Below are 15,148 nucleotides of genomic sequence, written 5' to 3' on the forward strand. Positions count from 1 at the left end.
TGGTTGTTTACCAAGGCTCTTCGCTTAAACTGAATTGCTGTGATTGAGTGCTGCTACGTCCCCTTCCCCTTCATTTCAGACCTTGTCCCTTGTCCTCTCCCTTTTCCCTTTTCTACACCATCTTTCTCTTTCCCCATTCTCCACCTTGTCCCTCTGAGTGAGTGAGACAACTGCTTTCCTGTCAAATTTTGTAGTTCCTTTTCTTTTCTAATTTGTTTTGAACCATTGTAAACTGCCGAGAACTGCTATTTAGTCATGGTTAGCGTTACCGTACGTCTGGTTTTACCCAGATATGTCCTCTTTTTGAGGACACAGCCGGGCAACTGGGCAGGTTTTGTCAGCCTGCCCATTTGTCTGGATTTGTGGATGAACAGGCAGGCTGGTGGACAGGCGGGCCTAAGGGCGTCCTCCCCTCCCCTACCTTACTGTAGTGCCATGGTGATCTAGTGACCTCTTCGGGGCAGGAAGGAGCCCCCTCTTTCCTGCCTGGTCTGTGGGCTGCAGACTGTCTGACTGCCTCCTGTCCTGCCGCTTGAACTCTCGGTGGCCATTTTGAATCGGCGACAGGAGGCGGTAAGACAGTCTGCAGTTGCGCTGGGCAGGAAAGAGGGGGCTGTTTCCTGCCCCAAAGAGGTCACTAGACCACCAGGGCACTCAGTAAGGTAAAGGAGGGGAGGATAGGACGGGGCGGGGTGGGTGTGTCAGGGGGGCATGGCATGTGTCCTTTTTTGGGGGAGCAAATATGGTAACCCTAGTCATGGTGGTATATCAAATACTAATACTCTATAACTATAAACTATCACTATATCTCTGTTGTAGTAGCTTTAGAAATTATTGGAAGGCTTGCAGTTGCTCATATTGTATCTTCACAACTTTCTGCAGCTGTTGCTGCCCCTCTGTTAGGGCCTGGATTAACATTTCCATTCTGGCCCTGTGCCACAGAGCTGAGGCATTGTCCACAACAATCACTATACGCAGACAAATCCTGCCTTTGTGGCTTTAACTTTATTTCTTCTAGTCCCTTTTTAGGGCAGGATTACTCTTGTTAGCCTAACTACACATCTGTGCACTGTAGGTTGGCCTGAAGCCCTTGCAGTGGGTCAGTTGTCTGTGGTGGGGGTGACATGAATCCCGTAGCTGTCACTATGTGATAGTGTAAGTGATTGTTGAGTCCTGACCCTCTGGGGGGGGGGCTGTAAAAAAGGAAACTGATGCAGCTTAAAGAAAAACCCATTTAAGAAGGGCAGTAATACACACAAAAACAGAGAGCTAATCCTACCTTATAAGCAGTGCGTTTTTTCTAGTGAAAAAGGTGCTTGTACTCAAATGCCAGGCCACCCTTTGGGGTGGGGTGATCACTGAGAGACCCACCCCACAACAGCCAGACCCTCTGAAACCAGTCACAGAATCTATGACAAGGCAGAATTGGTGTGTAGAGCCTGAGATCTTTCATTAAAACTTGGGGTCCATGGGTCAATTTTAACAGACAATGGAAAAGGTGCCAGTAGTCAGTACCCCCAAGTACCCCCTCAAAATACTCTTTATACTAGGGCTGAACTGAATATTTGTATTTGATTCTGCCCCAAATATGTAGGGTTACCATATGTCCGGATTTACCCGGACATGTCCTCTTTTTGGGAAGCTTGCCAGGTGCCCTTGGCCTGGATTGGATATGCTATTCAGTACTGCTTTACTTTATACATACATAGTGAAGGCATAGTCTGGAGAATCACTTCTTCCTGTTCTGGGCTTCCCCAACTCTGCGTGGATCACACCCTCCTCGCCGAGTTCCTCAGGTCTGGCCCTATTTAGATGGTCCAATGAGTGGAGGAGCGGAGGAGTGGCCTAATGGTTAAATGCAGCGGGCTTTGATCTTGGCAACTTGGGTTCAATTCCCACTGCAGCTCCTTGTGACCTTGGACAAGTCACTTAACCCTCCATTGACCCAGGTACCAAAACTTAGATTGTGAGCCCTCTAGGGACAGAGAAAACACCTGCATATAATGTGTACAGTGCTGTGTATGTCTGGTAGTGCTCTAGAAATGATTATTAGTCGTAGAGGACCCATGTTCTTGTATACACTTCCTCACCTCCACCTCAAACCACACAGGTTCTTAATCTCAGCCAAAATATCAAAGAAGGACTGTCTTCAGCTCATACCTTGTATGCTTTCCTTGACTTTTAGCCACAAAACAGCTGAGTGCATTACTACTGCTTATTGTTTACAAATTGTTTGATATACCACCTAGGGATGGGACACTCAAATAGTATACAATCTACAATCGGAGCAGAAAGGAACGCCATTACTTCATAAGACAGGAATCAAAAGGTGGGGGGGGGGGGGGGGGGGGGGGGGGACTCACAACCAACACAACAGACAGCAGAGTTGCAGCCTTAAGCCTGCCGGCAAAATGCTCAGTAAGGAATCTTAGGGCCCTGTTTACTAAGCTGCGCTGTAGGCACGCTAGCATTTTTAGCACCTGCTAAAAATTAGCACACGTTAATACTAGAGACACCCATAGCGTGCCTTAGATGTTTAATAGGAGGCTTGATATACCGCCTTTCTGAAAAGAAAATCAAAGCAGTGTACAGTCACTAAGCAAACTGGACAACCGACAGAACATCCTAGGATCAGGTGGGAAAAGAAATAGGTACATAAGTACATAAGTAATGCCAAACTGGGAAAAGACCAAGGGTCCATCGAGCCCAGCATCCTGTCCATGACAGCGGCCAATCCAGGCCAAGGGCACCTGGCAAGCTTCCCAAACGTACAAACATTCTATACATGTTATTCCTGGAATTTTGGAGTTTTCCAAGTCCGTTTAGTAGCGGTTTATGGACTTGTCCTTTAGGAAACCGTCCAACCCCTTTTAAACTCTGCTAAGCTGACTTTTAAAGCTGACTGAAACTTGAGGGATGGGGCCCTACAGAAGAAGAAAGCCAAATGCCTTGTGGACTCCAAGCAAGAGCAGTAAAGAGGTGGGGCAGAAAGTTGGTTAGAGGAGGAGGACCGAAGAGAACGAGAAGGGATATAGGGAGTGATAACCGATGAACGATAGGCCGGAGAACGCTGATAAAGAACCTTATGGGCCATGGTCAAGGTTTTGTTGAACACCCTCACTTTAATATTCCCTTATCTCTTGTTTGTCCTGTTTGTCTCTTCATGTTCAAGTGTACAGCGCTGTTTGTTATGTTAAAGCTCAATGCCCATTATTCGTATTCGGCTGAATAGTAAAATATGCTAGTAGCGCTATAGAAATGATAATTAGTAGTAGTAGTACCTGGGGCAATGGAGGTTAAGTGACTTGCCCTGAGTCACAAGGAGCTGCAGTGGTAATCAAACCCAGTTCCCCTGGTTCTCAGGCCACTGCATTAACCAGTAGGCTACTCCTTCCCATTGCTTAAACATTGTCCTGTAGGACTGTTTCTTGCTTCTATTGTCCTTTATCTAGTCTCATATAAAGATAGAGCCAGAAGTGTTCAGAAATCAGCTAGTAGAAGAGGCTGACCAAAATCGAGTCTGCACCCCAGTTTCGGCCAGAACCAGAACTGAAACTGGCCCCATCCTCACCATTACCACTGCAAGCCAACCGCCCCCACCAACCTCTTGACAAAAAACATGTTTCCCCTTCCCCCCGGGCTGCCCACCACTCCACAACTGGGGCCTTTACAAGGTAGGCCCTGGAAGGGCCTATGGGGGAGGGGGGAGGAAGAGGGCAGAGTGGTGGGCAGCAACAGCTTCAGAAGCAACAGGGTGGGGTTACATTTTTGGGTTTCCGATGAAAATGTATGGGCATTTTTGTCTGAAACCCAAACCTGGATTTTGGATCCATTTTGGTGCCGAAACTGAAATTCAGTCGACCTCTACAGTATACCCTCACCCATCTCAAGACAGAATCTATCATACTCATCATTATTCATATGTGTCTATTCTCTTCATTCGATAAATTGTTCTATTTTTTTTTCTTAATGGCTAGTGTATATTAAAGTTTGTGAACATAGGGCTTCAATCAATATGACCCTTCCAATCAACATGGAAACATAAGACACCGAGCAGAACCCATCTCTGTATATATATATACATTTTTTATTATTATTATTATTTAAAAAAATATGGCATAACAAAAGTAGCAATTATTAATCTACTTGTTTTGGAAAAACACATTTTGCAAATAAAATTGCTCAAGAAAAAAATATATAATTTCCTACACATTTACACACATACATACACACACGCTCACAATGCATACAGAAATACACCAAAGATCCAGCTTTTCTCTGGTTATAGCAATGACATCCCTCCTATTTTTCAGGCTTTTCAGGACTAAAGGTGCATGAATTGATTGGTTGGGTGAGTAACACATTCAAAGGGCTGGGCTTTAGGATTTGTATTTTTAAGGTAGAAGGGGGAAAGGGTGGCAGTGCCTTTTTCATGTAGCAAAATGGATCCATTTCCGAAGGCAATCTGAGATTTAGAAATGATGAACACAGGAGAAAACAGTTGTTAAAGGCTGACATGTTGGGCATTCAAGGGGCACAAATTAGCCCTATGAAAGATGGTACCCATCAGACTGGTATTTCTCAATGTTTTGGGTACTTATAAAGGTTCTCTATTGTTGGCTGCTTCAATGGCCAACATAACACTTAAGGTGCCTTATAAATTATAAACATTAAGACATGTCTTTTCCCTGGCCACAATCCCCCTGTTTCTATATATGGCACCCAGATTTGGGCATGCTTCTGAAATGCGTGCTCAACTTAACTGACTAATGAGCCCTTACTGAGCAATAATTAGATGCTAACAATCAATTATTGACATTAATTGGCACCAACTAGGATTTGCTCTTCTATAACACTGGGCACCTAAATCCCATAGTGCACAACCCAAAAAGGGGCATGGCCATGAAAGGGGCCTTGAGGATGACAAGTTTGGCAGTACTGTAGCCACAATCAGTCATGGTCCTACTATGCTAAGCATCTGCTGGAGTACTCAGCCACAACCGGGCTTATTTCAAAAACCCTCTATGTCCAATGCAACTAATGGGTCTTGGAAGCCCTTCAGTTATGCGATAATCTCCTCTATGCATGTGATAATGGCAAAAAAAAAATAAACTAACCCACCCTTTCAATTTCATCTTGTGCCTGGTGACTTTGGGTTTTCACAGGTAGACAGAAAGCAGCGCTAATGACCCAGACTTGTTACAATCTCGTAAGACTGAGAGCCTTTCCGTAGTCTGGTTCAGTTATAATAGCAGAAAGAAATGAAACACTAACCACCAACTTTCATTTTGGAAAACATTCAGAAAAACCGCAATGCATTTCAATGGTATCCCAACAAGCCGAGAGCCAATTTTAAGAAAACACACGTGACATATCAGTGGTATACTACGTTTCTTTACCCACAATATGGTGGTTTGATTTGGAAGCCATTGCTGCTTGTCAATTTGAAAAAGGCCCTCCAGTTAATCTAAAAAGATGGCATCTTATCCCCATGCATTTGGCCAAGGGTGATGACTGGTTGAGCCATGCAGTTACTAGAAACATTGCTTTTGTGTTTATTGCAAGTGCTTTGTTCAATTCTCTTTGCCACTCTGCTCATTCCTAGCCCCAGGTAAGACAGGCCTGGTTCTGGATTTGTAGCTCTGCTTTCTCTAAGAACACAGGGCAAAGTCTGACCTGAAAGAGACATGGGATCAGGCGATTGCCCTTATAAAGAAAAGCTTCGGCTAAGAAAAATACTGAGTAGCAGGCCACTATGCACCTAAGGCATAAGGGAAATGTAACAGAGTTGTCTGTTTAGACAGAAGACCCATGGCAGCACCCGCCAGTCTCTCTGCAGCCATGACCCCAATTTGCATGGCCCTGCAGAAAATGCATGACCAGCAGCATAGGACAGTGACATCCTACAGAGCACCTGCCCTGCTCGCAACCCCATTCAGGAAGCTGAGACATAGGAAAAAGGACAAGACATCTTCATGGCTTCAGACAGTCCTGTGTTTAATTTTTTATGGGGATGTCTTAGCCCTCTTTTCTTAGGGATTCTGGGAGTAGGAAAAATTGGAAATTCCCTAAACATAGTAGTTTAAGCTACTACACCTTAAGCTGATGAGATAGTTAACAAAGCTCAGAGTATAAATTCTACAGTGAATGATTTTCCACAAATCCAGGCCCTTACAGTTCCTACAGGACTGGAGAGGTCTTGAACAACTGACATTTTCCTATCTTCCTGCATCAAGTGCAGAAATCCCAGAATGCATCTAGACAAACGATACAGAATCATCTCAACATGCTTCCTATGACCCGGTGCCAACTTGACCCACTGATGTTGCTAGTTTCCCCCAGATCTAGCAACAGAATGACTTGATTTTTGGAGCAGAATCCTCTCTCTGCCATGGTTCTAGAAAATCTCATTGAAATCATTGCTTGGCTGTCTGCTCTACAAGTTATTTGGTTTTCCACCTGCAACTAACTGCTTTGGACAAGGTCCTTATGACTACTCCAACCAAGGAGAGAAATTCAGTAATCTTGCAAAACTGAATCTCTTTTTCAAGATATACCCACTTCTGACAGCATTACTTTGCAGCTATGAAAATAGAAAAAGAAAAACACATTTTGGTAAAAACTGTTGATGCACCGAAAAGCCTGTATCATTTAAACCATAGACTAATGGTTACTCTATGTTTCTGTGGCTGGATCTGCCCTTAAACTCTGGTCAGGACTGTTTAAGGATATCTACTCTTGGCAGCTTCTCACACAAGCCACGTCTTGCATGCCCTTTGCCCAAGTGGCATCTTTGCAAATATACAACTTAACTTACTTTTTAAAAAAATCATAGAAATATTGAGGATGGTTGTTTTTTTCTCTTTTTTTTTTTCAGAACATTGAAAACTGGCTCTTAAAGATCTCACGTAACAGCTCTACCTATAAGTAAAACGGCATCTTGTATTTCCTTGACTGTCTTCTAATGAACGTTTCTGGTTTTCAGAGTGGCCTTCCTCTCGCCTTCGTGGACCTACCTAAAGAGTCCTGACACCTCTGGCCAAACTCTTGTGCTAAACACCTTGAGCTTCAAGTCCAGCTTTGTACTGCTGAATAACCTTATCGACAGTCTGACCGTCCCCCACAACATGGGAGAACCTTAGTAAATTAGGCACTTGTTTGTCTCTTTAAGACAGATACGGTGCTCTGAAAATCTGAAGTCTGATCAGCTTTTGGTTGAGATTGTGAGGTACCACTTTGCCCTCTGCAGTGCTGCTCAACACACAATCTCTTGCTGAATCTCCTGCAGGGCCGTGAACTGCTTTCGAACCACCTTTAGGTCACTTTCTCTATTGTCCATGTTCTCCAACTGTCGGCATGGGCAGTGCACAGTGTAGGATGCCATGAGGACCAGTTCGTCATCATCCTGTGGTGTATCTAACTCATGCTCTGACTGGCTGAGGTCTGGTTCCTTCAGGAGGTCTGGTATATCAGGGCAGGAGGCGAGCCAAGGATGCTGGAGACACTGTTCAGCTTTTGCCCTTTTCCTGGAGAAAGGAAAAAATTGTGGTGACTTTTACCGTGAGATTTTGGTCCAACCTATTTATTAATTTTCAGAACAGACCAATATATAGTTATTTGTAGTAGAAAATCTACACACCTGCATTGACCAACTTCTTATTCCCCCCTCCCTACCTGTTTTGGTTTGGTCTACATCTATGCAACTTAAGGGACCCTTTTACTAAGCCGCTTAAGTGCCTATGCACGTCCAACGCGCGCCAATTTGGAGTGACCACCTGGCTATTGCGTGACCCTCGTGGTCATTTCATTTTTGGCGCGTGTCCAGAAAATATTTCTTATTTTCTGGCACTTGTCAGCTACGTGCGTCATGGCAGTTGATGTGTGTAGGTCATTACCACCTGGTTAATGCATGAGACCTTACCACTAAGTCAATGGCTGGCGGTAAGGTCTCAGACCCAAAATGGATGCGCGCCAATTTTAATTTTGCCGCATGTCCATTTTCGTCCAAAATTTTAAAAAGGCCTTTGTGTTACAGGCACACTGAAAAATGGATCAGCGCGCGCCCAAAATCACGCCTACAGTACCGCAGGCCATTTTTCAGCGCACCTTTAAATACAGATAAGACAAGGATTTTATGGTTTACTTTCAATCTGTCAAATATCCCACAATCTATGATATTAGTGACAGGACTCAATTAAAAGTTGAAAGGGTTTTTGGACTGCTCATTAACTCTGGAACTCCAAATTAATAGTTTGGTTTGGAGAGCTTCTTTTAAGCTGAGGCAGCTGTGTCTGTTGCGTCGTTTTCTGTGGCACCTCTTTAGAATTATTGTACAACTTTTGGTCTTAGCCTTACTTGATTATAGCAACTCGTTGACGTTGGGTATAGCTTCTAAGTTGATCTGTAAAGTTCAGTTGATTCAGCATTCAACTTTATTGTAAGTCTTGAGGTGATCATACAGCTCCTCTACTGAAGGAGTTACATTGGTTACTGGTACAAACTCGGATACACTTTAAGGTGTTGTGGGCCTAGTATTTAAGGGGCCCTTTTACTAAGGCACGTAGGTGTCTATGCGCGTCCAACGTGCGTCAATTTGGAACTACCACCCGCCTACCACATACCCTGGCGGTAATTCCATTTTTTAAGCGCGTCTGAAAATATATTTTTATTTTCTACCGCATGATGCTAACTGGGTGGTAATTGGCAGTGTACGCCTGCTGACGATTACTGCCCGGTTAACACGTGAGACCTTACCGCTAAGTCAATGGGTGGCGGTAAGATCTCAGGCTCAAAATGGACAAGGGCCCATTTTTATTTTGCCACACGTCCAATTTCGGCCCCCCAAAAAAGGCCTTTATTGTAGGTGCGCTGAAATATGGATCTTCATGCGTCTACAACAGGACAGGCCATTTTTTCAGTGCACCTTAGTAAAAGGACCCCTAAGATTTTAGTAGGTACTTGTTCGGCGGATCTAACTCAACTGGTAAAAATATTAAATTCAAATATGCCTTCCAGAATATTAAGTGAATATTAGACTCATTTTATACAATACTGCCTCCTCCGTGAACGTGCAGCAGTACGAGACCTGTACCTTGGATTTTTGATGAGCAGAGCCTTGATGAAGTCAATGGCTAAGTCTGTGATGCCCTCGAACACGTCTTGCGAATACTGGATGTTCATCTGTGAAATGTTCAGGAAGGTTTCCTGTTTGTTATCTCCAAGAAAGGGGGATTCACCTGTTAGCATAACATAGGTCAGGACCCCAATGCTCCTGAAGGAGGCACAGAGAAAGGATTATTAAAAAGTGTTGAAATCTGTACTGTAATTTTCCTAAATTATTACTCAGCACCTAAGGTGTGAAACCCTATTGATGTATCTGGCTTTCTTTAAAAGACTGATTAGTGAAAATTAAAAGCACCATGGGGATACCGCCACTGCAGCCAGTCCCTCCGTGCACCATCCTTTCCTGACCTATCAGAAACAAGCTGATTTATAGCATCTCAGCTGTAAAAGTTGTAGCCATGAAAACAGAGACCAAGATGATTTTTAAAAAGTTTGTGAATTGCGGGGGGTGGAGCTTAGTTACAATCACAGCACATTTCCAATCCAGACTGTCAGGATGCTAATCAGTAGATGTTATTTCTTTCCTTTTTCAGTCACAATAAGGATGTACTCTTATTGTTACACTATGTTCCTCTCCTCATTGCATGCCTGGGAGACCTGGTTCATGTATTTTTTCTTCTAGCACTGGAATATTAGGAATTTCAGGACAGTTTCTTTATGCCTTACTGTGATTTAACATTAACATAGTAGCCTTTCTTGGCTAGTTTCCTCCTGCCCCTATGTGCAGGGACATAATTGGAACCAGAGCCAGGATTCAATGCCATCAACCTTTCCTTTTATTTACAGGGCCACAGTGTATCCAAGTCTCTCGTGTATGTTCAGTATAGATATCCTGGAAGCCAGATGGGTTAAATATTTCTCCAGAGGCTGAGGAGCTACTGCTACCAGGGGCAGAAGAATTTCATTTTGGTTTGAAGAGCCAAACAACCCAATCACTGGCCCTCCTACCCTTAAAGTTCTTTAGTTTCTGATGCCAGATTGGGGAAAATATTGCACAATGTGTTTTGGAAAAATGAGTGAATCAAAACAATCTTTGAACTTAAACTGGAGGAAAAGACCTCAGCAATCGCAAGACTACCATCTTAGACTGAAAATAATAGGAAATAGCATAAAGAATGGCAAGTCAAATGCAAAGCGCTGATAAGGAAGGCAAAAATACACTTTGAAAAGAAGATTGCATTGGAGGCAAAAACATATAGTAAACTCTTTTTAAGATACATTAGAAGCTGGTAAAAGACTCAGTTGTAAAGCTAGATGACTGAGGGATAAAAGCAGGGGTGTGCTGGTAAATTTTTAACAACAGGCTCTTTCTCCGGACGTAGCCAGCTCTGCAGTTGGAAGGTCCAGGGGTAGCCGGGGGGTGGGGGGGCAACACTTACCTCTCTCTCCTCCTTCCCTTCGTGCGGGCATGCTAGGCATACCTTTGCTGGCAGCCAATAAATGGACTACCACCACTCCCAACGTCTTGCTCTGAGCAGCATGCTGGAACTTCTCTCACATGCTCGAGAAGTCCCAGCCTGCTGCCCAGAGCTGGAAACAAGGAGCGGGGAGCAGCAGTAGTCTATTTACTTGGCTGGCAGGGTTCAGCATCCCCACCAGCAAAGTAAACGATAATTCAGCAGGGGGCCCAAGCCCACATTTTCAGAGCCAGTTGGGAGCCATGGAGGGCCCTACTTTAACAACCGGCTCCCAAAATTCTTAAAAACTTAACAACCGGCTCTTGCGAGCCTGTGAGAGCCTGCTCCAGCACACCACTGGATAAAAGGGGCATTCGGGGAAGATAAGGCCATAGCTTCGGTTTTCACCAAGGAAGATGTGGGAGAGATACCAGTGCCATAAATCGTATTCAATGCTGATGAGTCAGAGAAACTGAAACAAATCTCTGTAAACCTGGAAGATGTAATGGTGCAATTTGACAAATTGAAGAGTAGCAATCGCCTGGACCAGATGGTATACATTCCAGAGTACTGATAGAATTGCAGAGCTATTGTTAGTAATATGTAATTTATCTCTAAAATCAAGCACGGTAGTGGAATTCTTAAAAAGGGTTCCAGAGGTGATACGGGAAATTATAGACTAATGTCAGTGCCAGGCAAAATGGTAGAGATTATTATAAAGAACAAAATTACAGAGCATATACATAAGCATGGATTAATGAGACAAAGCCAACATGGATTTAGTCAAGGGAAATCTTGCCCTTCTTTGAAAGGGTGAATAAACATGTGGATAAAAGTGAGCCGGTTGCTACTGTGTATCTGGATTTTCAAAGGCATTTGACAGAGTACCTCATTAAAGACTCCTGAGGAAATTAGAAAGTCATGGGATAGGAGTTAACGTCCTATTGTGGATTAAAAACTGATTAAAAGATAGAAAAAAAGAGTAGGGTTAAATGGTCAGTATTCTCAATTCAGAAGGGTAGATAGTAGGGTTTCCCAGGGGTCTGTGCTGGGACCGCTGCTTTTTAACATATTTATAAATTATCTAGAGATGGGAATAACTAGTGAGGCAATTACATTTGCTGATGACTCAAAGTTGTTAAATCGCAAAAGGATTGTGAAAAATTGCAAAAGGACCGTACAAGACTGAGAGACTGGGCATCCAAATGGCAGATGACGTTTAATGTGAGCAAATGCAAAGTGATGAATGTGGGAAAGAGGAACCCGAACTATAGCTATGTGATGCAAAGTTCCACATTAGGAGTCACTGCCCAGGAAAGGGATCTAGGTGTCATCGTTCCTGATACGTTGAAACCGTCTGTTTAGCACGCAGCAGTGGCTAGGAAAGCACATAGAACAAGAATAATTTGGAAAGGAATGGAAAACAAAAATGAGAATGTTATAATGCCTTTGTATCGCTCCTTGGTGCCACCGAATCTCAAATACTGTGTATAATTCTGGCCACCGCACCTCAAAAAAGATATAGCAGAATTAGAAAAGGTACAGAGAAAGGCGATAAAAATGATAAGGGGTGGGAAGAATTTCCTATGAGGAAAGGATAAAGCAGCTAGGTCTCTTCAGCTTGGAGAAGAGATGGCTGAGGGGAGATATGATATGAGGGGAGAAGAAAATATTTCTTCTCTCAATGTGTAATTAAACTCTGGAATTCGTTGCCAGAGAATGTGGTAAAAGCAGTTAGCTTAGCAGGGTTAAAAAAAAGTTTGGATAATTTCCTAAAAGAAAAGTCCATAAGCCATTGTTAAGATGGACTTGGGAAAATCCACTGCTTATTTCTAGGATAAGCATTATAAAGCCTATTTTACTGTTCTTGGATTTTGCAGGAACTTGTGACCTGCATTGGCCACTGTTGGAAACAGGATACTGGACCTGATGGATTTTTGCTGTCCCAGTATGGTAACGTTTATGTTCTTAATTAATTGCCCAATTATATGGTGGCTCAGTGGTGACCTTTCATTCACGGTCAAAAAAAATCTCCAGGGAAACATAAGAACACAATATATGATTTCTTCAGACAACTAATGAATAGATAAGTGTTTCCCTGATTTTTTCCATATATCCAATATGGTGTTAGTGTTAACATGTTAAAGCTCAATTTTAATTACAATTATGAAAAAGTTTTAAAATCAGTGGAGGTTTTTTGACCCGTGAATGATAAAGGAGTTGCCACTGAGCCATCATATAACTCGCCAAGATTTGAAGGCTAAGATGGTAGGGCTTGCGATTGTTGAGGTCTTTTCCTCCAGTTTAAGTGCAAAGACTGTCTTGATTCACTCATTTTATCAAACCATATTGTGTGATGTGCTTGAGCAGTTTTTTGGTTTGAAATATTTTTATTCTCATTTGGTGCTCTTTGGGGGGAAAATATTGGCCAAGCCCTGGCCCCAGTGGCCTACCTCAATCCATTCCCTGTGATTTTTGTATGACCTGTACAAATCCTATCTCCGTACCCTTGGAAAGTACAAATGCCCAGTGATGCTTGTGATCTTCCTTACTCACCCCATGCTTTCCTGAATTATGAAACAGTTTTTGTGTTCCTCATCTTCATTAAGAACTTGTACAATGCACCTGCCAACTATTCTGTAACCTTATAGGCAATGCCACTAGATAAATCTAAGTAGGGTTACCATGTTTGCCCTAAGAAAAAAAAAAGAGGACACATGCTCCACCCCTGTTGCACCCCCACCCTGCCCCGCCTCCTGTCACTTTGACCCCCCCAAAGAAAGCCAGATTCCCTTTCTACCCCCCCCCATGTAGATCCCATCCCCAATTTTCCAGCCTCCCTCCACCCACACAACTCCATTTACTACCCCTCCCTTCCCCTCCTTTACCTTAGTGTGGTGCCCTGGTAGTCTAGTGAGCTCTTGAACTCTCGGCAGCCATTTTGAATTGGCGCCGGGAGAAAGCCAGTCTGCAGACACGCCGGGCAGGAAAGAGGGGGCTCTTTCCTGCCCCAAAGAAGTCACTAGACCACCAGGGCAAGGAGGGGAGTGGAGAATAGGACGCCAGCCTGCCCGTCCACCCGCCGGCCTGCCCATTCGTCTGCAAATCCGGACAAACAGGCAGGCTGGCAAATCCCGCCCAGTTGCTCGGCTGTGTCCTCAAAAAGAGGACCGGACATATGGCAACTCTAAATGTAAGCATCAATTGAGTACCTACCACATATCTGTCGCTGTACTGATGGGTTCATAATTCAGTATTTCAGGAGCTGTAAAAGGAAAATGAAAAGACTTGAATCAAGCAGATTTTTGTAATAAGGTTAAGTTAAAAGGGGTTTAACTCATTGAATTGGTCCAGCTTTGGGTTTTATGGTCTTTGAGAACATTTAGTTGCATGTGAATGTAGAGACCCTGGCTCCTGCTTTAAGGGTACCTGCAGTGACTCAGTGGCTCTACTATGCAATATACTTTTAACTTTTCTTTTACTGTGTACTTTTCAGAAAGGAGAGGTTCCCTTTGAGCAGTATTACAATAGGGGAGGGGATTAGTTTTGGAGGAAATTTCCCCTTTGCTCAGTTCAAATCTTTGTCTTTGGCTCCTCGCCTCCTTAGCTGCTGACCTTCATGTGAAGTAAGAGCCCATCCAGTCCAAAGGCCCTAGTCAACCAGCCATAGCAGTATTACAGAAGGTGGTACTTGCTACCTCAGTGAGAACAGGGCTGCCGAGAGGGAGGGAGTGGGGGGCCAAAATTCCCCGGGCCTGGTGCAGGCAAGCTTTTTACTGCCTGTTTCCAGGATGGGTCTGTCTTCCCTCTCCTGCTTTTGCTGCGTGCTGCCAAATATTCATCCAGTGGGGGGCATTGCGTTTGTTGTCTGACACCAGCGTTAAACCCAGATATTCAATGCCAGTCATATCCGGCAACTGGCATTGAATATCCAGGTTTATTTATGCCACTAAAAAGTTAACAGGTTAATTTTTTTAGTGGTCAAAGATAGGCCTGCTAGTTAAACACGGCAGCCAGACTAATATTCGGCAAATCAAAATATGAAAGCGCGAAACCCCTACGTGAAAAACTACACTGGCTCCCACTTAAAGAACGCATCACATTCAAAGTTTGTACCCTAGTCCATAAAATCATCCATGGTGACGCCCCAGCCTACATGTCAGACCTAATAGAACTACCACCCAGGAATGCAAAAAAATCTTCTCGCACATTCCTTAAATTTCATCCCCCCAATTGTAAAGGTCTAAAATACAAATTAATGCACGCATCTACCTTCTCCTATATGAGTAAGCAGCTCTGGAATGCGTTGCCACGTAATCTGAAAACGGTCTATGAATTGACCAATTTCCGTAAACTATTGAAGACCTATCTCTTCGACAAGATATCTCACAAAGATCAACACATGTAACTGTATAATCTTTAATATATCCAGAAATGTCTCATAATGTCTTTTGCTTTAACACTATCATGTATTTCACCACCATGTAACCCAAACCCTCTGTAAAACCAAATGTATATTCTCTTCTTATTTCCAGTATCCATGATGAATTGTAAGCCACATTGAGCCTGCAAAGAGGTGGGATAATGTGGGATACAAATGCAATAAATAATAATAATAAGCAACTTAT

At 43.4% G+C, this 15,148-nt stretch overlaps 1 protein-coding gene across 1 annotated transcript in view; it reads right to left on the reverse strand.

Moving 5' to 3' along the window:
- Positions 1–4,604: 4,604 nt before the first annotated feature.
- Positions 4,605–15,148, reverse strand: part of LOC115481747 (serine/threonine-protein kinase 17A-like) — an 89,462-nt gene continuing 78,918 nt past the window's right edge. The window contains exons 6-8 of the mRNA XM_030221118.1: positions 13,737–13,785; positions 9,092–9,271; positions 4,605–7,526 (exon numbers count right to left, since the gene is read on the reverse strand). Coding sequence (XP_030076978.1) covers positions 7,256–7,526; positions 9,092–9,271; positions 13,737–13,785 — 500 coding nt within the window. The 3' untranslated portion in view covers positions 4,605–7,255. The remainder of the gene's footprint in view (positions 7,527–9,091; positions 9,272–13,736; positions 13,786–15,148) is intronic.

The sequence above is a fragment of the Microcaecilia unicolor genome, chromosome 12 (assembly GCF_901765095.1).
Source record: "Microcaecilia unicolor chromosome 12, aMicUni1.1, whole genome shotgun sequence".
Lineage (NCBI taxonomy): Eukaryota > Metazoa > Chordata > Amphibia > Gymnophiona > Siphonopidae > Microcaecilia > Microcaecilia unicolor.